This window comes from Pieris rapae, chromosome 15 (assembly GCF_905147795.1).
Source record: "Pieris rapae chromosome 15, ilPieRapa1.1, whole genome shotgun sequence".
NCBI classification, from domain to species: Eukaryota; Metazoa; Arthropoda; class Insecta; order Lepidoptera; family Pieridae; genus Pieris; species Pieris rapae.
Window position 1 is genome coordinate 3,160,615 of NC_059523.1, and position 26,209 is coordinate 3,186,823.

Here is a 26,209-nt window from a genome sequence, read left to right on the forward strand (position 1 = left end):
CGCAACGAGAAGAAGATTAAGATAAGTTAGACCTTGAATGGAACTATTATTAATAACAAATACGAACGTTACACATTTTAAATAGGAGTTAGGTACAGTTTTGATTTTCTTTACAACAGTAAGTAAATATTTTTAACTTTCATTTTCTTTAATATTATTTTATCTGGAGGTGAGCTGACTCTCTCAGCTCTCTGACTCTTTCTCTAGTCTATATAGTGTTTAGTCATAATCATGTCGGAATCTATGGTTTAAAATTTCTAAGACATTTCGCGGACGTCAGATGTGTTTGAAGGTGAAATAATATAGAATTGCAATCTATGGTTAAAAAATTAAATTGAATAATGACGTTATTCTGAGCGGTCGTGCGACCAATTTATCGCTTCGGATTTCGTTCGTCACAAAATGAAATAAGTGCCGGCCCGAATCGCGAACAGTATCAGTTACAATCTAATGTTTCAATGAGAAACGTTGCTCTTATTCTAGCCCTGAACATTTAAACTTATAATTCTGTGGAAAGTGAAATTAATTTATACCTAAAATGGGTGCACACGTATCGAGAAATGATTTTGAATGGGTCCATACAGAGGAGCCGCATGCCAGTCGACGGAAAATTATTTTGGGTAATAAATTACGTCATTTTTATAAATAATTAAACCAACGATTAATTACATTTTGGTAGTTTTAAACTATAGCTAGTTAGCCTGACATTCAAACGATCACGAGATGCTAAATAATATGTCATAAGTGCCTTATGGTAGGGGAGCCCACGATGCTAAATGGGGATTTACTCGAGCGTCGTGGAGACCTATTGGGTTGCAAAGCTTAGATGATAAGAAGAAAAAAATGTTATATGATATATACCTTTTCATCGGTGGGGAAAGCGGCTATAGATGTTTAAATATGTAAAAAAAAATTGTTGCATGGACATACTCGAGCGCGTCAGATATTGATAGCATCAATGTCCTACGTATTTTTAATAATGTACGTATGTTAATCTGATCATTTGCATGATGGGGGTGGTTGTACGTAAGGGTTAAAAATGAAAAAAAAAAAAATTTAATCGAGCGCGTCAGGTTTTCTAAGGGGGTGTTAAGTGCACCAAAAAAAAAGCTCTCATTCAATAATCTGACGATTTCGAGCTGACGCAAACTCGCAGCCATTATTATAATGTGCAAAAAAAAATCGCCATTTTGAAATACTCGAGCGCGTCAGATTAAGATATATATGGTTCAGATTCATATTCTAAACGTACTGTCTCATAATCTGACGATTATCTAAAGGGAATTGCCTGATCTGACAAAAAAAATATTAGAAAAACGGTTCACCCTAAAGGCCATGCCTGCAATTCCATTCCTGGGCGCTTAAAATTGTACTTATGAGCTCGCTGAGTTCAAAGAAATAATATTTCTATGCGTTTGAGTTCTCCCAGCTCGAAAGTCTGATAGAAGTTTCATAGAACACTATTTTTGAAATTTTCAAACCCCAATAACTTTTGAATGGATCAAGCAATTTTCCCGCGGTTGACGGCGATCGACGCATTTTTTAAGCTCTAATTATTTAATTTCATCAAAAACGATAATCCGATATGAAATGTCGAAGTTATGTGATAGAAACACTTTTTTCGGTTTTCTTTCGTTCACGATATCTCTCGAACGAATCAACCGATTTTGACCAGTTTGTTGGCGATCGACGTCGTTTTTCAAGCTTAAAGATGGATTAGTTTTTTGAAGTTGATGGATAAAGCCGTTTAAAAGTTATTGCAAAAAAACACTTTCAAAAAAACAAATTGTTATTTTATTAGATTTTTCAAAATTTCTCAAAATCTATCGGTCCCCATCGGTTCAAATTCACATGAAATCTAATTTTGAGGGAAACGCGGAGAAGGAAATGTAGGCATCACGCAGCTGCACGCGTTTATCGCACGAACTTTATCGACGAAATTTTGTTATTCGGCTTGCGGAAATCGTCAGATTATATATTTTTCAATATTCTTGAATTATTTCATTCAAAATAAAAAAAAAATTAGCTACGCTCGAGAATGTCAAGATGACGTTTTTTTTTTACAACTTTGCTGCCCTCCCCTTTCTTTACGTCACTCTCAAATTGTCAGATTAGTGGAATATACACTTTTTAGGATGTAATTAACTCACACTACCTTAATCTGACGCGCTCGAGAATGTCTGATGATCAATTTTTTTTTACTAATCTGATCCTGTATCCTTCACGGGCGGCCTTATATATGGGCCTCATATTTGGTGGAGGTACTTAACCGGGTACAAGGTATCCCCCTGTATATTAATCTGCCGCGCTTCAGTAAATCCCGAAATCCCCTCTTGGGCTCCCCTACTATTATATCTTCTTGATATATTCATCGTAATATTAATGAACATGACATACAATTTGAAGCGGAATATGAAGACTATATCTCCATTTATCTACTAATGGACAAAAATGAACTACTAAAAGTCACTTAGACAATTGATAACTTTACTTAATAAGGAATCAGCTTGTCCCAGTCTTATTATTAAATTAGGGTAAATGAGCCATACTTTAAGTACTAATTAAATTAGTTAGTTATTTTTTATAGTTTTGCAGGACTATATTTTATTTGTATTCAGATCAACATTCATCACACTTCACCTTCTGGTTAAGACACAACTTTAAATTTACTTTTGTTTAGATGATCTATTTCACAGGCAGTACAAATTTAAAGAAATTCACTGAATATATAATTTGTTTACCTAAAAAATTGAATATTACTACCTAAATTGGAAATGCTAAAAATATGTTTAAAGATCACTTTTGAACATGTAATTAAAACATATATTTTTATATAAAATCACAGTGGCTACAGATAAACAAGTTATTATTTAGTATGAATTGTGATTTCTAATTCATTGTAATATAACTTCCTAATGCATTAATGTGAATTATTATGTAAAGTTCAAGATAATTAAAGCAATTTTATAGGAAGGAGCTTCTCAATTATACTTAAATATTGCAATAATTAATCAATAATTAAATACCTTATAAATTTGTTTTGTTTTTGGGTCTATTATTATGAACATGTAAGGTTTTGAGTAATTCAAGTATACAGCGCAGCTAGATGGCTTGAAAGTGAAAACTGTCCTCCTTTAGATGTCTTTACTCTATCATATATATTTTGTTTCACTAAGTTTTCCTCCACTTGTGTTGGTGTAAATTTTGCAAAAAAATTAGAAAATCTGTTGTTGCACAATGAAGGTTTGAACCCATGCCTTGAAATATAATATTCGAACATAAGCTTTCAATTTCTATTACATTAACGCTGGAAAAAAGAATAAAGAAGATAATTTTGAAAAATGTTAAAGAATTAAAGAAGTTGGTTTATACTCCACTATGCACACTTTATGACTAATAAGAATCTGTGAAGATGTCTTACAATCATAGTTAAATCCTAAACAAACAGATAAGCCACATTGTTGATTAAGATCAGTGGCTTATCAAGTTAATTAGTAGCACATGACGGTACCAATGCTTTGTTTACATTTCACAGAATTTTTCATAAACCAAAGAGTTTAATGTAATAATAGGGTATTACCCTGTCTTTGTGTTTTTTTAGGGCTATTCTTTAGGGCTTGTTACCAACTTGGATCATAAAATGTCTTAGACATGCTTTATCACGAAGACGCCTTAATATCGCAAGATATAAATAAAATACTTGGTAATTACTGGTGCAGCATAAGACGTCAAACGAAAAAACAGACTATACGCAATAACGTTCAAATAAGAATTGTTTTTATGAAATGACTAAGTCTAAGAAAAAAAATTCTCGTGCAGATTTTCCTTCTTTCCATTTAACGTTAAGTTTAGTGTCGCTCCCAAAGTGTGGTTATATAGATTTAAGACTGAACGTATATTTTAAATTCAAAATGAGAAAAACTAAAATCAATCACAGAATGTTACGCTTGCACTTAATTTCCAGATAACATTATTGAAATTACTTAGGATATAGTTTTACGCTAGGTTTAGGAACTGTTTTTTTTAAGCATAGCTTATTTGTTTTTATAGCCAATATCTTATTTTATATAGAATATATATAAGTTTACAAGAAAATATAAAGGAGTTCACAGTAGCTTGTTTCTTTACATTCATACATTTAAAATAGTTCACAATTTCCACATTAACATCTTGTTGTAGTGTAATTATTGTTAATTAGTCGTTTCGGACTTCAGTACTAATAGTTATTAGTATAGCTATGAGTAAGCGCCATGTATAAAAATTTTGGTCGTGTATATAACTTTCCTTAAACGCATTTTATGTTTAAAATATTGCCAGAAATTCCTTAAGCATTTCTTTCTAGAATCCAGTAACTGAAATAGCGACTCCGATTTGAGATTTCGTATCATTTAATTCCAAGTTTGTGTTACGAATCAGTTAAGTTTAATTGAAATTGAGTTTCATTTGTTTAACACCGTAGTATTACTGATGGAAACGTAATTTGAAGTAATTTCCGACTAATGTATCAACATAAAGTTAATGTCTAAGCTATGACCGCTGATTACCAACGAAATAATGAACTTATAAGCCGTTACGGGTTCACGGGTATCAAGTCATAAAATTTGGAACTAAATTTTTTTCAATATAAGATATATATCTTATATTGAAATAAATAAAACCAAAATTTTTATGTTTAAACCAAAAAAAACTATAGAAAAACAATCACTGCGACCGTTATTAAATATTTGATGATATTGTTATTATCAAATTCTCACTACGTTAAATATATCTACTATGTATAGACTATAGTTGATGATTTCACTAAGAAAATAGTGTTTCAAAGTGTCATAAACTATATACCTACAGAATACAGAATGTTCGTATATTGTAAGCCATTTTGTATGATAACAATATGGTATGAATAACTGTTTTGCTATTGTTTGCAGAGACGTCATTGAAGGTCATCTGAGTTATGACTGTAGGTAGTCTCACAGAAAATTATGAAAATTTATATAGTATTCATTTTGTTGGTAACGTTATGATTTCTTTTAGATTATTCCGTGTATTAACTGATACTTAGTCCGCTTATATATCGGACAATGACGTTCAATTGTCGAATATTTTAGAGATTCTCTTGTTATCAACTAATAATTATAATATTATTGTAATAAATGTCGACGCTTCGCTGGGCGGAAAAATTTGTGACCAATTTCTGTTCCAACGTTACACTACTATTTTTGGTATCTTAATTTATTTTCTTTAAAAAAATAATCTATAGATAGAGACACGCTCAATCCTAGCAAGTAACACGTATGTATTCTTATATCTATTAATCATAAATTGTATCTTGAGTGCAAAACTATTGAGTTAGTACCTATGAGGCTAAAACAGATAAGGACGAAAAGGCAAGTTGGTGCATCCCATTGATAATCCAAGGTCGCAGGCGTAAATGGATTCAACAGTATAATGTAGGTACTTGATATTTGTTTGTAGATCCAGATCGTCTGCAGTCTGTAGGAGTGATGGAATACTTTTCTATTTTGCATATTTATTTATTAAACTGCACCACCTCATATATACCTAATGTTTTATCTAGATAACTAGATATACTATATAACATATAGGTAGATAAAACATTATGTTACCAGTTTTACTAGTAAATTCTTGCTTAACAATGCGGATAAGTATTAGATACTTAACAGTGCTCTCTTTAAATTTATCAGTCCGAATATATTATGTCTGTATCAGTAGTGTAGTAGAATACGTATTCGTACGAAAGCTGACTAATCTCCAAATTAGTTTTTGCAGGCGGAACTTATAAATCTGTCGGGAAAATCATCAAAACATCTAGAATCTAGATTATACCATTAAGCAAGTTAGAAAAAGATTCGAAATATGTTAAACGTTCATTAGAAATTCTCTTTTCCTCAATACATATATTTCTAAGTACTGTTATCGGTAATTAATGTTATCGTTTTAATACATACGAAAATTTTATTACATGTTGTATTTTATTGTTTGCTCTAGCCGATAAGAAATACGTAAATACAAATCGATCTTAGATATTGTATGTTAAAAAAGTTTTAGTGTTCAACTTATTAAGAGCAGCACCGGTACCCTGTAACTTCGAATTTCGATGACCACGTTTTTGTTTGAAAGGTCGATGTAGTTTTCTCACAGCGCTGATGTTGCAGCCATGGGATCGCTCTTAACAAAAAAATAATTATTTAAATAAGAATTTCTATTGGAAGTTGCAGGGTTAGGTCCTGATAGTTAAATCAGTCACCGTCCCTCAATTTAGTAGGTATATAATTGTCATACTATCTACCTAACCTAATGTTAAACACCGAATGACTCCTATACATACTGATTGTTAATTTTTGCTTACATATATTATAAATATATTCTAAATTCTGTGGCATCCTCTAGCGTCGTCTTTAGACATGTACTGTTGTTGTATGGTTTTGGTATGCCTTGCGCAATCCGAACAAATTTCTGAATAAAATATTTAATTGTATTTGTTGGGAGGCATTGTAATAACAATTATCTATCATCCAGACATTTGGAGACGTGAATTAAGAGACATGAAGCACACAAGATAATGTTTCCTTTTATTGGCTTGACATGCAATGAAAGTCAATTTATAAATTGACAGCATTATATATGACTAGAGCCAGGGTTGTCTCACAGTCTATACTGGTGCACATATAGAAGGAAAAAGGAATATTTGGTTAAATGAACAATCTGTATTAGAACATAAAAAGACTAGTGTTAGTAATTACATAAAACGCAATTCTTATTTGAACGCTATTGAGTATATTTTCGCCTGACATCTTTAGCCGCACAAGAAATCTTGTTGTATTTTTTCACTTATTTTATTAAAATCTTGCGATTTCGAGGCATCTTCGTGATAAAGCACGCGTAAGACATCCCAATTTGGAAACAATTGGATGTCTTAGAATGAAATCATACATACCGAACGTATGTATGATGCCGATCCTCGAATTTATTGCGGGCTAGGACAATAAAGCAACAAAACAGCGTACACAGCTCCGCAGTTTTAACTAATTTCGGAAACTTTTACAACTTCAAGAAAAGAGCGTACAAATTCTTGAAAGGCCGGCAACACACTCGCGAGCCCTCTAGCATGGAGAGTGTCCAAGGGCGCCGGTATCACTTTACATCGGGTGAGCTGAGCCGTTTGCTCCCTGTTAAAAAAAAACTTAAAAATTACTCTTTAGTATTTCATTGAGGGTGGGTGTAATGTTATGGTAGAGTGTATCATTGTATGGAAAACAAGCTAAACCAACCCATGCTGATGAGTAAAAACAAATGAGAAGGTTATTTATAAAATATCGGTCCATAAATGTCTTTAATCCGTTCTCCCAATAACGCTTACATTTACCTGTTTGTCAATTATTATTTGAGTATCCTCGAGATGTTTTCGATTTTTACTTCACTATACGAGCAGTTCACATGCAAATTCGGCTCAGTACCTCTCGAGGTTCAAGACTAACAAGGTATGGAAGCAGAACGTAGAGATTTTACTGCCATGTTGAATAACTCAGCCAGTTAATTATATAGGTTAACGTTTTAAAAATCCGCGTGCCTAACAAGACATCTATTGTTACATTTATACACCACAGTGACTTTTAAGGCTTGAACAGTGCTCAAATCGGTCAACTAGCCCTAGTTTAAATTAAATTGTTGGAAGAACTGTCGCTCATATGCATTTGAAAAAAATATATATTGTGGGTTGAAGCCTACTGTATCGATTGATAAAATCAAAAAAGATAAAAGCAATACCAATTTCCCAAAAAAAAAATTACCATCGAACCGTAGATTAGACATAAATTACAAATTCGCTCCAAAACGGTTTATGCGATTTATTTTAATCTTACACGTATTATTAGATATAGCTTATACTATTATTTTGATAAAAAAAAAATTGTATTAATTCGTTTCCTGGGCATGGAAAGTAATAAAAGGTAAATAAACTCAAGCGCAATGGGCTTCCCTCCGCAATTTCACACCCGCGAGCCCTGCATGCGGCTTGTCTTCAGTCCACCTCAACGCTTTGCGACGGGAGGACTACGCTTGTGTTTCGGAGCCAATAATAATTAGATATTTGCGTATATTAGTTTTTACCCGCGGATTTTTTTAGAAATGCCAAAATATAAAAAGTATCTATATCAAGTGAGGCGAGGACATGAACTTCGGAAATTATTGTATGTTATAAGTATATGTATATAAGTACCTACCCAAACAAAACTCAAATTTAGAGTTGTCAAGTTTCAAGTGCAACTTGTACAACCAAGTAAAATAAGTTGCTGAACCTGATACCTGATGGAATCTGAAAGTGGGTACTGGATCTCGAGGATGGTAAGCAGTAGACATACCGTCATTGAGCTTGTTGTAATCAGCTCAGCGAGACGATACTAGAAATGTGACTAAATGAACCTGATGATGGACTCCGAAGGTGGGTACTGGGTCTCGAGGATGGCAAGCAGTAAACATACCGTCATTGAGCTCGTTGTAATCAGCTCAGCGAGACGATACTAGAAATGTGACTATATGAACCTGATGATGGACTCCGAAGGTGGGTACAGAGTCTCGAGTATGATAAGCATTAGACATACCATCATTGAGCTCGTTGTAATCAGCTTAGCGAAACGATACTAGAAATGTGACTATATGAACCTGATGATGGACTCCGAAGGTGGATACTGAGTCTCGAGGATGGTAAACAGTAGACATACCGTCATTGAGCTCGTTGTAATCAGCTCAGCGAAACGATACTAGAAATGTGACTATATGAACCTGATGATGGACTCCGAAGGTGAGTAGTGGATCTCGAGGATGGTAAGCAGCAGACATACCGTCATTGAGCTCGTTGTAATCAGCTCAGCGAAACGATACTAGAAATGTGACTATATGAACCTGATGATGGACTCCGAAGGTGAGTAGTGGATCTCGAGGATGGTAAGCAGCAGACATACCGTCATTGAGCTCGTTGTAATCAGCTCAGCGAAACGATACTAGAAATGTGACTATATGAACCTGATGATGGACTCCGAAGGTGGATACTGAGTCTCGAGGATGGTAAAAGTAGACATACCGTCATTGAGCTCGTTGTAATCAGCTCAGCGAAACGATACTAGAAATGTGACTATATGAACCTGATGATGGACTCCGAAGGTGAGTAGTGGATCTCGAGGATGGTAAGCAGCAGACATACCGTCATTGAGCTCGTTGTAATCAGCTCAGCGAGACGATACTAGAAATGTGTTATATGAACCTGATGGTGGACTCCGAAGGTGAGTAGTGGATCTCGAGGATGGTAACAACGCTGAGCTGATTACAACGAGCTCAATGACGGCATGTCTACTGCTTACCATCCTCGAGATCCACTACTCACCTTCGGAGTCCATCATCAGGTTCATATAGTCACATTTCTTGTATCGTCTCGCTGAGCTGATTACAACGAGCTCAATGACGGTATGTCTGCTGCTTACCATCCTCGAGATCCACTACTCACCTTCGGAGTCCATCATCAGGTTCATATAGTCACATTTCTAGTATCGTTTCGCTGAGCTGATTACAACGAGCTCAATGACGGTATGTCTGCTGCTTACCATCCTCGAGATCCACTACTCACCTTCGGAGTACATCATCAGGTTCATATAGTCACATTTCTAGTATCGTTTCGCTGAGCTGATTACAACGAGCTCAATGACGGTATGTCTACTGCTTACCATCCTCGAGACCCAGTACCCACCTTCGGAGTCCATCATCAGGTTCATATAGTCACATTTCTAGTATCGTTTCGCTGAGCTGATTACAACGAGCTCAATGACGGTATGTCTACTGCTTACCATCCTCGAGATCCAGTACCAACCATCAGAGTCCATCGTCAGCTGATGATGATGACTCGGTTTCGGTATTTTAGCAATACTGACATTAAAAAGTTTTAACCTCAGAACGAATTAAACATGTAAAAAAATCATGTATGTACTAGTTAAATCATTGGCAGCCACCATTTTTTCTAGACCAATATTTATTTATAAATTTTTATATTTAGCTAATAATTGGTTTCGTATTCACGTAGTTTTGTTAGACTATTCACTATTTTGTTAGACTAGATGGCGTTAGTAAATTATTGTTTGTAGTAGAGGTCAAATCCTCAAAGTCATCGGCGTATGTTAGAGTCTTAAATGTAACATATATTGTATGATTGAAAAATCAATTGCACTTTTAGTCTCTGCCACGATGAACTAAGACGATGTCACGGAAATGTAATAGTGGCAGCTTAGTAAAAGAGTAATTGGCGAATTTTTATTAGTACCTTTTTAGGTAGGCACTAGGCGAAGTTTTAATTTGGGAACTGGTACATAAATGTTATATGGATGTACACTGTTATAGTGTACAAAAATACGTAAATATATTTTAACTTTGTGACGCAATTGTATACATACATAAGTTACGCACTGTTAGAAGTATCCCAGTAATTGGGATTTTAAAAAAAAGAAAGATGAATTCACTTTTCCACAACTTTATTTAATTACACGATATAATGAAAGCCAACAAATGTGTGTGCGCGACGAAGGATGATACCGAACTGATTCATATTTTTATTATTCATTTTACCTCTCGCTTGAGAAATGCTGACTAAACAGAAGGTACTAGTATGTCAGCCACATAGGGTGCAAGGCTATGATATAACAACCCCCCGTTTAAGAGTAAACTTACGGTTTTAGGTAAGTTTGCGAAAAAAGGTAAGATGGTTATTCCATACGGAGACGAGGCTGAGGATGTGGGGCTTCACTTGTTGAAGAGATATTATCTGGATTCTCTATGTCTTTGTTTCGAAAAACGCATTTATTGGCTTTTACAAGGATTATTAATGCAATACTTAAGATAATTATAAAAGAAATTACGCTAAAGCTAAAACTAACATAGTCTGAAGAGTCATTAAGGAAAACATCTAAATTATCATCAATGGGCTTAATAGGTAAGTCGTGAATTAAATTCAAACTATCAAGATTCACATGACGTAACTGATGTGTTGAAATATTAATATTTACTTTGGAAAATTCCATTAAATTACAACAACTATCATTAATAATGTTAAAATTTGAAACAACAGGACTTACGGTAATTTCGTAAACATTTTTCGCTTCAAATCTATTTTCTTTACAAAATGCGGTACAACCTGGTGTCAGGCTAAGTATTCCGGTTCCTGATATAACAATTTCGATTGTTCTATGATTACATTTAATATTCAGTTTCTCATCATTAGATTCAACATAAAACCATTTATTATTATTTAGTTTATGCCAGATATCAACTTTACCGAATATAAATTTTGTAGTACAACTTTTAGGTAATTTTTCAATAGCTTTGGTGATTATTTCTGTTTCACATATTGGATAATTAACAACACTGAGAGTATTCAAAGGGTTACAAATATACTGATGTCCAATTATTAAATTACAAGAATCTATATTATCAAAATTAAAATATAATTTCTTATCTTCACTAATTCCTATAAAAGATTTCGTAGCAGTAATAAGTGCAAATGAATTTGGAGATGTCGGGTTATGTGGTACAGGTATAGGTATAACTTTATAAAGATTGTATGTTTCTACATTTACAAGTGGAATTTTTATTACAAATACTAGACAATTATCGATAACATATGAAATTATTTTAGCGAGGTTCATGAGGATATTAATATTATCTAAATTTAACTCTACGGGGAAATCCTTAAGTCTAGATACATCTTTAATATTACTTACTAAATCTACATATAATTGCTTAGGAGTAATGATTGACGGATGAATAGTGTTTGATTTCGAAAACAATACACTGTTGACAATGTCTTCAATCTTAAATGAAAGTGTTAATAAGCTAGCTTGTAACACACTCAAGATTTCATCTAAGTTCGTTTGGAACTTGACAGAGTTAATGACCTCAGAAACATTTTTGACGGAAAGAGATAATTTATCAAGCACATCGTTAAGTAGAATTTGGTTTTTATTGAGTTCGTTCATCGAAGCGTTGAAATTTGTAATTGCTGATTTAGAAATATAGATGCTTTGTTTAAGATTCGAATTTAGATCTTTATCGGTTTGTTGCATTTTAGCTATTGCTTTATTATATCGATGTGCATCATCTTCATCCAAAGTTCCAAAGATATGTTTAAACACAGTTCCAATACCGGCAAACCAGGCAGATCGTTTCGATTTGGAAGTTGTAAGGTGTGATATAGACTGAAAATCCCGAATTATATCTTTGAACAACGAATCGAGTGGTTGAATAAGATTATGACATTCAAAGTGGTTGAATGATTGGCTCTGTTGACATAAGTAACGTATTGTACCGAAAGCATTTTTAATATTGTCAATATGAGTTGGGGCAAAGGATATATCAATTGGGATCACTATGTGAATATGATCATTTATTATTTTTGCATTACCATGTGGATCGAAGTATATACCAGGACTTGAGGTGATAGTATGAATATACTCTGCATTCTCGATTCCCAGGATAGGATTATAAATTATTAGTCTGTAAGAAGAAATAGAATAATAAGTGCAAATTATAGTTTAGTCTATCACTTAGTTTTAATTATTATATATAATTAATTTATGTATAAGTAAGCCTTACTTAAAAAAAATTAACTTAGTACTATTTCTGTAGTATTTAGTCTTCACTTTCAACCGCAAGTTTAACTTCGTCATAGTGATGTTTTACATGACGACGATTAATTAATAGAGATAGGGTGTTATTGCCATGTATCTTTACTACTTTATATGGACCTTTCCATATAGGTGATAAGGCTTTACGGAGTCGGACATGGTTTTTAACATATACGTAGTCACCAATTTTATATTGTACAATCCGACTATGTCTGTCGTAATATTGCTTGGATCTTTCTTTAGAAGTATTGATGTTCTCTAGGGCTTTTTGATGGGAAAGCTTTAAACGATGGTGTAGCATTTTAATATATTCAGGGTAAGTGAGATCCGGTTGGGAGTTAAAAACTGAGTCTGGTATGTATGGTTTATGACCGAATATAAGTTCGTAAGGAGTAAACTTGGTTGTGCTATGGATAGTACTGTTATAGGTAAGTATTGCTGTGTAGACGTATTTGTGCCAGTCTGATTGGTTTTCGTTTACGAATGATTTTAAATATTCTTTTAATGTTGAATGGCTGCGTTCAAGCGCGCCTTGTGTTTGAGGGTGGTATGGTGTTGACCATATTTGTTTAATCTTTAGAAATTTGCAACACATTTTGAAAAGTTCTGCAGTAAAATTAGTACCTTGATCGGTTAGGATAGATTTTGGAATACCGAATAAAGAAATGAAATGAGTTAAACATTCACAGGATTCTTCAGCATTAGCATTGGTAATAGGATAAGCCAAAGAGAATTTAGTAAGATCATCCTGTAGAGTAAGTATGTATTTGAGTTTAATAATACCAGCTTCGGGCAAGGGACCGACTATGTCTAAAGCAACTCTTTCGAAAGGACGAGTTGATGTCGTAGTTATTTGCATAGGAGCTCTATTGATTTTGCGAAAAGCTTTGTTAGACTGACATAAACTACAATTTTTTACATAATTTTCAATGTCGGATCGCATTCCTTTCCAATAGTATCTTTCTTTCATGCGAGAGAACATTCGATTAGAGCCTAGATGTCCAGCAATAGGAATATCATGATTTTCTTTCAGCAGTTTGGTGATTTCTGTTGGAACAGGATATATAATACTGTTATGATAGACATTAACTATTATGTTTGTATTATTAAATAAATACATTAACATGTTATATATTTTACAGAAAGATTGGTTTTCATACGGATTTTTAAAGTCAGATATGGCTATTTCACTGATATTACCGGATAATAAAATTTTATCCCGTATAGTTTTTAATGTTTTAAATATATCTGGATAAGAGCAATTGTCGAAATAGTAAACTTTTGTTAAGAGGAGGTAAAAGGATTTTTCATTTATCTGAAGTTCCTTAAAAGAATGGAGTTCTCGTTCTTCATTCAATATTTCCTGGTTTTCTAAATTAGAAAGGATTTCCTCGAGATAAGGATTGGATTCGTCGAAATCGATTGACACCGGTACAAGGATGGTTTTGGATTTAGTCTTCAGGAGATTTTCATTATGTTCTTTAATGTGAGTTGTAAAGGTTGTATCATCTTTGGAGAATGCTTTCAAGAACGTATTGTAATCGTCGTTGGATGAAGGAATTATCTCAGGAGGAGAATCGTCAACAGGAGAATTACTGGGAGTCAATAATTCGGAAGGAATTGAATTATTTTGTAGGTTTGGAGAGTGCCAGTCTCCTAGTTGTATTAAGTCGTCTAGAACTCGTTGTGCATCTATAGGAGATTCAGCATGCCGTTGATCTGGCATTGGATCGGGATTTTGTATTTCGGAAGGGATAATGGCATCTGGACTCAAGGGTTCAAAATCGACAAGATGATCGGGATTTAATGGGCTAATTTCATCAAGATTTAAAGGAGAGTCATCACTCTGTATAGGGTTAACTGGGTATCGTGATAGAGCGTCTGCTGCAGAATTGAGCAGACCTTTACGGTAGATTATATTGTAGTCATACTCCGAGAGTTTGAGCCGCCAACGTTGTAACTTACTACTAGGGTCTTTATGGTTCATGAGCCAGGCCAATGGTCGATGATCGGTTATTATGTTAAACTTGCGCCCATAAATATATGGACGAAAGGTTTTGCAGCCAAAGAGGATTGCCAGAAGTTCTTTTTCTGTGGTGCTGTAGTTGGTCTCAGCTTTATTCAAAGTTCTGGAAGCATAGGCTATTGGTCTTTCCTGGCCTTTAGGTCCTTGAGAGAGAACAGAACCTATGGCATATTTTGAAGCATCGCAGGTTAAGGTAAATGGTAAGGAAAAATCTGGATAAATTAAAACAGGAGCAGAAGTAAGTTTAAGTTTTAATTCGTCAAAAGCGATTTGTTGTTGATTTTCCCATACAAATGGTACATCTTTTTTCAAAAGAGCAGTTAAAGGTTTGGCGATTTTGGAGAATTCCGGAATAAACCTTCGGTAATAGGAAACAAGGCCTAAAAAGGACTTAATATCTTTTGGGGTTTTTGGAGTTGGGAATTGTGTCACGGATTTAATTTTGTCTGGATTGGGTTTTACACCTTTATCGGAAATTACATGTCCTAGATAAATAACTTCACGTCTCAGAAACTCACACTTATCTGGTTGAAGTTTAAGATTAAATTTTCTAAGACGTTGGAAAACTAACTCAAGGTTTGTCATATGGCTAGGTAAGTCATGGGAATATATAACAATGTCATCTAAGTACACAAAACAGCGGATATCTTGGAGACCAGCGAGAGCTGTGTTCATAAGTCGTTGGAATGTAGCTGGTGCATTTTTAAGGCCAAAGGGCATTCGAGTAAATTCAAAGTGCCCTTGTGGAACACTGAAAGCGGTTTTGGGTGTGTCCTCTTCTCTGATGGGAATTTGATGAAACCCAGAGGCTAAATCAAGAGTGGAGAAGTATTTGCTTTGTCCGAGTTGGTCTAAGATTTCGGAAATTTGAGGAATAGGATAGCTATCTCCAATAGTAATGTCGTTTAATTTTCTGTAATCAATAACTACACGCCATTTGCGATGTCCTGAAGCGTCAAGTTTTTTCGGGACCACCCAGATAGGAGACGACCACGGGGACATAGAAGGTTTAATTATGTCTTGCTCCAACATTTGGTCTATTTGTTTTGCTACTTCTTGTTTGTGAATCTCTGGAAAGCGGTATGATTTTACATGTATAGGATTCTGGGGTGATGTATTTATTTCATGTTGGATGGCATCAGTATGAGATAGTCTATCTCCAGGAATATGAAAGATATCAGAATACTGAGAACATATATCATGGAGAGCATTGGATTCCTCTGTATTAAGGTGATTCACTCTTAATTGATTTAATACTTCTTGAGTGCGAGTATAAGCGTCAGTATGTTGGGTATATTGTAAGGTAGAATTGAAGTTAACTGATTCATGAATAATATCATCAAAGTCTAAAGGATTCAGAGTAATGTCAAGATTTGATTTTAAGGTAACAGGAGATTCAGAGATATTTAAAACAGAAATATTAATTTTATTATTTTTTACTGAGACAAGACAATTAGCGAAAATTAAATCTTCGTGAAAATTTTGATCTAACACGAGACCTTCCTTTACGTTAGGGTTGGATACTGAGCATTCAATAACAATTTCTGAACGAGCTGGAATTACATATACGGGGTTATGAAAATCTATCTGAATTTTATGATTCTTTAAAGTTAATGAATTTTGGTTATAATCAATTATGCCTTCCAGGTCGTTTAGGAAGTCATTACCAATTATTGCGTCATAGGGTAAGTTAACGTCATCAACAGCGTGAAAATCAAAAATAATATTTTGTTTATTGCTCAGGAAGAACTTTAATGGAAACTGGCCTAAAGTTTTGGTTGCTTCGCTGTTTGAGTTTATTCCTTTAAGTAAGATCTGGGGCGGTTCGAAGAATTGGTTCTTCTGGATGCAAGATTGTTTCATTAGGCTAACTGACGAGCCTGAATCAATAAGGAATTTAATTGGAGTTTCGGATACATTTGTCTGGAGTAATACATATGGTAAGGATCTCTTTATGGCATTGGATGTCACCTCGAATACAGTAGGTGTGTCTTTAGAGTAAGAGCTTGTGGATGTATTGGGTATAGTGGAATCAGGAAGCCCAAACTTCGCGGCGGAAGCATAAGATTTAGTGGGGCTTATAGGTATACTGGAAACAGAGGATTTAGTCACAATAGCATCTCGTTGGTTAATAAATTGACTACCATGTAGCGGAGTCTGTGGATTTGGATTACCCTGAGAGGATATTGAAGTTTTACAAAATTGACTACCATGTAGCGGAGTCGAGGAGTTGGATTTTGGTTTAGAGGGTAAAGAAATGGGATCACCATAATTGATAACATTGTTGTTAGATGTTGTGCCGTATTTTATCCTTTGACCCGCACGGCACTTACGCGAGTCGGGATTCAGTTTAAATCATCGACAACTTCATCATTATTAGTATCTTCATAAGATATCGGATCTGCAAAGTTTACGCGGTTAGAACTATCGTTAGTTCGTGGTTGGAATGTGCGTGGATTTTGATTTGTATTTTGGAACCTTTTATTATTAAATTCACGCTTCCGGCAGTTTTCAATTACATGCCCTTTAGTTTTACAGTATCGACAAAATAACGACTGTGCACTGCTTGCATTTACATTATTAGGAGCCCGTTCATAAGTTAATGTTGGTTTGTTTTGATAACGATCTCGGAATTGGTAGTTAGGGCGCGTATAATTATTCTTATTGAGTGGCCCTTGAGGATTATTGTATCTTTTCCGAGAAGCTTCGATGATTTTCTCCTCGGAAATTGCAAAATTTATAGCGTCATTTAAAGTTTCCGGGTCTCGACATCTGACAATAGTAGATAATTGTGGTTTTAAACCAATAACAAAATGATGCAGAGCTAGATCCTGCATTGCTGCGATTCGGCCAGCAAGTTCGCTTTTCTTTTTTTTTTGGGACAGATTTACTTCTGTCAATAGTCTAGATAAACATGATTCTACACGTAAAGCGAACTCATTAACCGAATCATTATTTTGATTACAATTTTGTAAGTCGGATAATAAGGCCGAATAATGTTTTTTTTCTCCGAATTGTGTATTTAAAAATTCCGATAATTGTTCCCATGACTCGAATTCTTTAATGGCACATGCACTTTCGGCTTTACCCTCCAACTGACTTAAAATATATTTTAATAATACGGGCCGTTTTGATCACTTGCTAAATCATAAGCGTTTTCGCAATTGTTGAGAAATGGGATTAATTTTTCTCTAGACCCATCGAAAGGTTTAATAAACTTTAATAATATATTTAAGTCCATCTTATCGTCGTTGTCTTCCTTTTTTGTTCGCCTTGAAACTATCTCGGCTTGTGTAGTCATAACAATCAAGGTGTCACGTTACTTGTTATGGTATGCGGAGATTGATAACTCGGTATTGAATTGTAAGTTGGACAAAAGTATTTAGAAAACTTACAGGGTGATGTACATAAATATCATTCTTCGAAAATAATATAGTTCCGTCGGTGCTGGGCTCAACTGGGCTGATGATGAGGCCTGTGCCACTTATCACACAGTGGACGGAATGAGTTCGATACCACTTTTCACTTTCACTAAAACACTTTCACACACAGGAGACGTTTCCAGGATTTATAAAAATCCCTTTTCGCTGCCACCAATGTTAGAAGTATCCCAGTAATTGGGATTTTAAAAAAAAGAAAGATGAATTCACTTTTCCACAACTTTATTTAATTACACGATATAATGAAAGCCAACAAATGTGTGTGCGCGACGAAGGATGATACCGAACTGATTCATATTTTAATTATTCATTTTACCTCTCGCTTGAGAAATGCTGACTAAACAGAAGGTACTAGTATGTCAGCCACATAGGGTGCAAGGCTATGATATAACAGCACGTGTTTAGATAAACATTAATGGCTATCAACCGATAGGTTTATCAGTTGCCTGCGCATGAGTCACTAGATTATATTACTCTTTTTCCATAAAAGAAAACAAAACGTTTGGTTCTTAAACGCCTCATAATGTTGCTTAGAATGTTGAATAATTAAAGGCGTATTTTCCAGCTTAAGGAAAGGAAAAATAAAAACTGTATATACATATACGTAGCCTTATGTATGTCACATGGTCAGGTTCAATAAGTCGCAAATAAAAAAGTTGAAACATTAGAAAAAAAAATCTTTATTATTACTTATATCTTTTTAAATATTTATTTTTAAGAACAATAATATGTTACATTTTAAATATACATATTAATGTTTATAAGAGCAGTGTTGGTCTAGTGGCTTCAGCGTGCGACTCTCGCGGTCGTAGGTTCGATCCCCGGCTGTGCCCAATGGACTTTCTATGTGCGCATTTAACATTTGCTCGAACGGTGAAGGAAAACATCGTGAGGAAACCGACATGTCTTAAACCCAAAAAGTCGACGACGTGTGTCAGGCACTGGAGGCTGATCACCTACTTGCCTAATAGATTTAAAATGATCATGGAACAGATTCAGAAATCTGAGGCCAGGACCTAAAGAGGTTGTAGCGCCACTGTTTTTTTTATTATTAATGTTTATAATGTTTGAACGGCTTTGATTGAAATAATCTAGTTAGCTGCGACATAGAAAACTGTATGTTTAATTTACGGATTATATTTAAACAAAAGGTAAATGCCAATATAACATTTGAACTGTAATTTAATTATTTAAGGTTAACAAATTAAAAATCCAGTTCTCATTACATAGAAACATTAAAAGGTCACAAATAAATGTGAGGTGTACGTTATAATCGTCAAATGACAACAGGAAGGTTCTTCGTTAAGTTATTAGAGAAATAAACATTGCTTGTTAATTTGTTAATATGAAAAACATAAGCTATCGATAAAATGTATTAGTTGTTCTCTTTAATCTAGATTTTGCCTAGCCTTTTGTTTATATGTTTTGTCAATCAAAAGGCTATTATTAAATGAACCTAAAAGAAAATACTAGCGTGACCTTGTCAGAAACTGGGCTTCGTTTCTAGATACTTCTTTCGTCATCATTTGGATTTCTAATAGCCAAGTAGGGGATTAACCTTCTGTGCGTGATATAGATATGCTGGTTTTCGAACGATAATTTTTTTTGAAGTAAGTAACACTTAAAAAAAACATACATCCGTACATAGAAAGTACATTGATGATGATTGACTAGATTATTTCAATCAAAGTAACCTACGACCTCGGGGGACGGTAGCACGCTGAAACCTGAACCAAACTGCTCTTATAATAAACTAGTGACCCGCCCCAGCTTCGCACGGGTGCAAAGCTGATGAAAAGCAGGTTTTTATTATGTATTGTTGTTTCCGTCGCTGGAAAGCTCCGATAATATTCGCGACATATACCATATACACATAACCGTCACGGACTTTTCTGTAGACCTTTTCAATGTGTACAATACTTAGTACATTATTTTGATAAAACTCGTAGGGTTCAGCCTGCGTTTGCAATGAAAGCGGAAAAAATGTAATTATTTACGACATCACATTAGGAACCTCAAAAATAACAGTACTTCTCCACTATTTAATGGATATTATTATACATATAATACTATCCATTAAATAGTGGAAATAATAAACCTTCCTCTTGAATCACTCTATCTATTAAAAAAAATTAAATCCGTTGCGTAGTTTCAAAGATTTAAGCATACAAAGGGACATAGGGACAGAGAGAGCGACTTTGTTTTATACTATGTAGTGATGATATACGGTAATTTTCTTAAGATAGAGTATCGATATGTAGCAGTCTATAGACATTAATAGATTTTGATTTAACGTAGTATATTGTTTATAGTTTTATTTGGTTATATTTGTGTTTCCATGCGCCAAGCCGTCCTTATAAAGTTTGGTTTTTATATTTTCAGAAAAGTACCCAGAGATCAAGAAACTCTACGGCTATGATCCGAATTTTAAATGGGTGGTCACTGGGATGGTGTTCGCTCAGTTCGTGATGCTGCCCCTGGTGCCGTATATGAGCTGGCCCATGTTAATTGTCGTCGCGTACTGCTTTGGAGGTGTTATTAATCATTCCCTTATGTTGGGTAAGTTGTATTGTCTATTGACATATTGAAGTTTTACAGTTTGACAGTTATAGTCAGCGTTTGAACTTTTAAAAATCGAAGGAGTTTATCATCTCAATCTTTTTGTTGACCTATAGCTCTATAATAATGAGTATGTGGTGTCGCCATACTTACCTACCACAAGAGAACCGAAGTATCTTATGTGGAAACCCAGCTCCTTATATTATATATATATATATATATATATATATATATATATATCCACAAGAGAGCTATGATGCGGAATTTATATATTCCAAATTAGATATTATTTATTATCTATCATTTTTTTTATAAGGATGAGAAGGGCACGTTATCAATGGAATAAAATGTTTTCATTAACTTTACATTATCAATACATTATAGCCATTTGAATCAATACGTGATATATATCACGATACCTTATCAAACGAACCGATTAATTTAATCGCAGGAAATCCGCGAATTGTCAGAAAACTGACTCAAATCAAAAAAATAAAAGCATTTCTCAGAAGATACAGTCCTCATTACATTTCGTACTCACTGTTGTCTGCATATCGATAATATGTAGTTACTATACAAGTAGTGGTATTACATATCATAACTACATATAAATAAATATGAAGCGCATAATAAAATAAATACATTATTTATTTTTGTGTGATATTTTATTCCTTGAACCTCTGAGGATGGTTTTTATGGAGAGACACATTTGAAAAAATATTATATTAAGGCGAAATCATCGCGGGGCCAGCTAGTATAGTATAAATATGTATTAACATCATATTGGTAATAAAGAATTCGTATTTTTGAACTCAGAGCTGTGATTAAATTAATTTCCGCTAGTTTAATATTCCACAGCCGTGGGATACAATAACATGAATAAATAAAAACATTTTTATAGATTTTTTAATTATACAAAACGAAATAATAGGAAATCTTACTTATAAGTTTATAACGTTTCAAGCTTATACGAAATAAAAATGCTTTTTATCACAATGTCCTTCTAATGACCGGCTTATGTATTTAAAACTGGTCCTACATTAATGTGAATTATTATCTAACACGTGATGTTTAATTTCATGTATCTAATCTTGAATAACAAAATTCCTTAATGGAGAATAATATTTAGCGATAAATAATAAATAAATAATCTAAATACAATCGAAAACGATTGGTGGCACGGAAATACTGATTGAGTTGCTTGTCACAAAATTCATTGGACAAAAATTCTGTTGACCGACCATAACCAAGCGAAGTCGTTTCGTCTTTTGTTTTATTTACTTGGGCTTGCTTGGTTCACATTGGGTAACATATTCTCTAGAGAGAGTCCAGTATTATAGGAACCAGTGATTCCCCATTTTCTTTGGTGCCCCCCCTTAGCATTTCATAAATTTGACGATTTTTTTATTGTTCACTTAAATGAAAAGTTTTAGCAAGAAATTACTAGGGAGTTACGTTTTCAGTTTTAACGCAACACCATGAGTAAATTAAAAAAGAAATATGTATAATGAAAAACTGAAATTTAAAATCCAAATCCTACCCGCCTACGCTGGGAATCACTATTCTACTGTCTACACACATATTCCATACTTGTGTGTGAATTATATTTTCATTTGTTTTAAGGTGCTACGGCATTTAACAAATAATATATGCGTTATATAAATTGTTCAATTCCAAAAGTACTAAATGCGTATATGTAGATGTTAGTGGTATTATTATTCTAACGATTAGATAATCACCTAGGGCTTCATTATCGCCAAATATGTATATTATTTGCTGAAATAAAATGATAATATTAATCATATACAATTTCCTAATTTCAGCAATCCATGAAATTGCACACAGCCTAGCCTTCGGCCACAATAGGCCACTGCACAACAAATTGTTTGGCTTCTTCGCGAACCTTCCGATTGGAATACCCATATCTATCAGTTTTAAGAAATATCATTTGGAGCATCATAGGGTAAGTAACAATGTATTTTATGCATAACATAACATATACCAGGCCATATCTGTTTCTATAACTACTACTTACACAAATTCAAACCTAACGCTGATGGACTAACGAGCGCAGAGCGGTCGCGTTGATGTCGTACACGACTGCAACACGACTGCAAAATGCAGTCGACTACGACTACTTGAAGTCGTTGTGTTGCGACTTCATTCACAAGATGGATTTCGATGAAGAAACACTGCTTCTTATTACGCAAGCGTAGGCGTAGAAGATACCGTAGTATGTGCGTCCAATACTACAATCAAGAGAAGAGCATGGAATATTTCATACTTTATATCCCTAGCTGAGAGAAGATACTAAAAAGTTTTTCAACTATTGTAGAATGTCCGTGGTTTAATTCAGTTAGTCTCGGTTGTCTTTTTCACTGTTTTTTTCTCAAGGTTACAATTGTCTAATATACGATTTCAGTATCAAGGCGACGAGAAGATCGATGTTGACCTACCGACTTTGGTAGAAGCGAAGTTGTTTTGCACTACTGGTGGTAAACTGGTATGGCTCTTCCTGCAACCGTTCTTCTACTCGCTAAGGCCGTTGGTGGTGAGACCCAAGCCCCCAACGCCAATGGAAGTAATCAACCTGATCTTACAAATCATGTTTGATATGCTTGTGGTGAAGTTTTTCGGTGAGTTTGAAATTTTTTTGGTCACTTTTAAATTAATTGCTTGTTATACTAAGGACTAGTTTAAGTTAATTTCCAGAGACAGCTATGCCAATGTAAAATTATGGTGAAATCCGCGGCTATACTAAGGGAAAAACAAAAGCATCTTTTGCTGTATGTAACGTGTTTGACTGAAAATATTAATATCATGCAGCTCATTATGATAAATGGCATTTTTATTACAAAAATACTATTCTGTGTTAGGTTATAATAGTTATAGAGATGATTGAGTCTTTCTATGTACCCAATTGAATTAATACGGTGAAAAAACTTAACCTGTGTGTGTAAGGCTAAACACCTTAAATTTAAAATGACTGATTAATCATATTTTCAGGAGGCAAAGCGTTGGCATATCTTCTTATTGGGTCTCTTCTAGCTATGGGCATACATCCTGTTGCTGGTGAGTTAATTATCTCAACTAATTTTATAAGTCAAATTGCCAATTTAAAAAAAACGAGTATTGTGATTTTTTGACTTATGATTATAAATACTTGTTAAAAATGTAATAGTTTATCTTAAGTTCTTTTATATGGAACAATTTTATGAACTAAACCTCGCGGTTTATCTGCAAACGCTATATCCTTAATCAGTAATCTGCTAAGGGTACATTCAAGTATTACGTAAGCAGATTTACTGCAAATTATTCCGAACCCCCATCCTCTTGTCAGGAAAATTAAGAAAGCCCTCAAAAATAATAGTACATAATAATTACTCTTGACGTAATCACCAAATAAAAAGATTTCCTCCTCCTCCCAACAGTGCGTGTTAATACTTGACGAAGGCCCCTAAGCAAAATAAGAGTTAAAGAGAGATTCGCGCGTTCAAAACACTAACTTTAATATTCGGTATTTTTAATATATTTTCTTAAACCTTTCAGGCCATTTTATATCAGAGCATTATATGTTTAAAAAAGGATTTGAGACCTATTCCTACTATGGTCCTCTTAACTGGATCACGTTTAATGTGGGATACCACAATGAGCATCATGACTTCCCAGCGGTACCGGGGAGTAGACTGCCTGAGGTTAGTTTTAAAAGTTTATAAATATAATAATTAATAATAAATAAATAATTTAATATTGTAATTCTATCATGTGAATTATTTTTTGAGATTATAACTTTGATTAATTGATTTAATCATAGCGTTACATACATTTAAGTGCTACCTATAAACATTTTTTTTATTAAATGAAACATATATATAATGATCATTAGTAACAATAGAATCGCTGTGGTTTTGTTCTTTACGTATGAAGCGAACACCTTATGTTTGATTTCCGGCTATGCAATAGATGAGTAGGCAAGTTAATAACACATTTTCGTATTAGAGGCGCTTGTATCGTACGTCATTTCCTTAGTAAAAAGAAAATTGTGAATCAAAAAATCATGTAACACAACAAACAAATGTCAACTGTCATCGACAATAAAGTTCGTATAAAAGTAAACAAAAATCTTTATATAAAATATGGTAGTCTGTTTTATGTACTAATATAATTCTTATTTCCAAATAACATTGACGTACCATACTTGACGCTGGCTAATGCACAAACCGTGTTAGAGCCAAAAGAAGAAAAAAAAAACATTGACGTTTCTCTTTTCCCACAGATTACACTAAAATAAAAATCTATTTTTAAATTTCGAATAGGTAAATTTGCCTGCTATTATTCGAAATTATATTTTGGTTGAGAGTAATAATTTATAAAAATTTCAGGTAAAACGCATAGCACCAGAGTTTTACGATAATCTACCACATCATGACAGCTGGTCGAGCGTCTTGTGGGACTTCGTGACTGATCCCGATATCGGGCCCTACGCTAGGATCAAACGAAAGAACCAGGGACTAGACAGTTAGGTTTGCAAAATATAAATAAATTGTCGGTCAAAATAGGTCTGATTGAAGGATATGTTTGTATTTTAAAGATATTTCTTATGTCACAAAATTTAATATCATCCAAGAAGATGATCTTTTTTTTATATTTTAAGCAGTGATTTATTTTGTGTACTGTGTATTAAAGTACTCCACATTAAAGTATATAGGTGAGAAAATTAATAAAAAAATAACGCAAAAAAATATTCGTGAATGTAGCTTTTCCAATACTCAATTTGGATATATGTATCTCAGAACCCTATTTTGTGTAAAAATTACACTCCATAGTTATTTTACAAGAGTGTTATAGACCATAGTTACAAATTTAACATAAATGTATTTTTTATTAATTTTTTACAAGTATTTTAATATCATACGGGTATGTTTGTTAAACTCATATTATATATTTTTAAATGATATTACCTAAGATATTAAAAATATTTAAATAAAACAATTGTTAACCGTCATTTAAATGAATTAGTTTTTACATTTTTTTGATACTGCATTTATAAAATATGAGCTTAATTGTAATCGAATTTCACATAAAATAATCTTAGAAATAAGTTATATAAAATTTATTCATATTTAGTTATATGAAATTGCATATTCACATATATAGTTTTTGAGTTCTAATCTTGATCCTATGAAGTGACCTTCTGCATTCTGTATAACTATTGTTTATTACATGTCTAATGCAACTATAATTATGCAGTTTTATCTGATGCTCCGTACTAAGGGCGGGTTTCATAGTTAAATCTCTAGTTTCACTTCTGTATAGTGGCCCTAATTTGCTTGTCTAGAACAAGTATAGAATAATGTACAAAGATCTATATGTTTCATATTGTATATATCTGTGAGTTGTTGTAATAAAATGTATTAATTAAGGTGTGTTTTAATATACTTTACAAGAATTCTTATTAATTTTAATCATCATGAAGCTTCCCTACGGGTTAGGGAGGCCTCAAC

At 33.7% G+C, this 26,209-nt stretch overlaps 1 protein-coding gene across 1 annotated transcript; it reads left to right on the plus strand.

Moving 5' to 3' along the window:
- The first annotated feature begins 321 nt into the window (after positions 1 to 321).
- Positions 322 to 26,127, plus strand: LOC110997933 (sphingolipid delta(4)-desaturase DES1). The gene is made up of 7 exons (XM_022266322.2): positions 322 to 620; positions 20,529 to 20,705; positions 22,529 to 22,668; positions 23,128 to 23,341; positions 23,712 to 23,777; positions 24,255 to 24,400; positions 25,088 to 26,127. Exons 1-7 carry the CDS (start codon positions 539 to 541, stop codon positions 25,226 to 25,228), a joined length of 966 nt encoding a protein of 321 aa, XP_022122014.1. The 5' UTR covers positions 322 to 538; the 3' UTR covers positions 25,229 to 26,127.
- Positions 26,128 to 26,209: the final 82 nt, after the last annotated feature.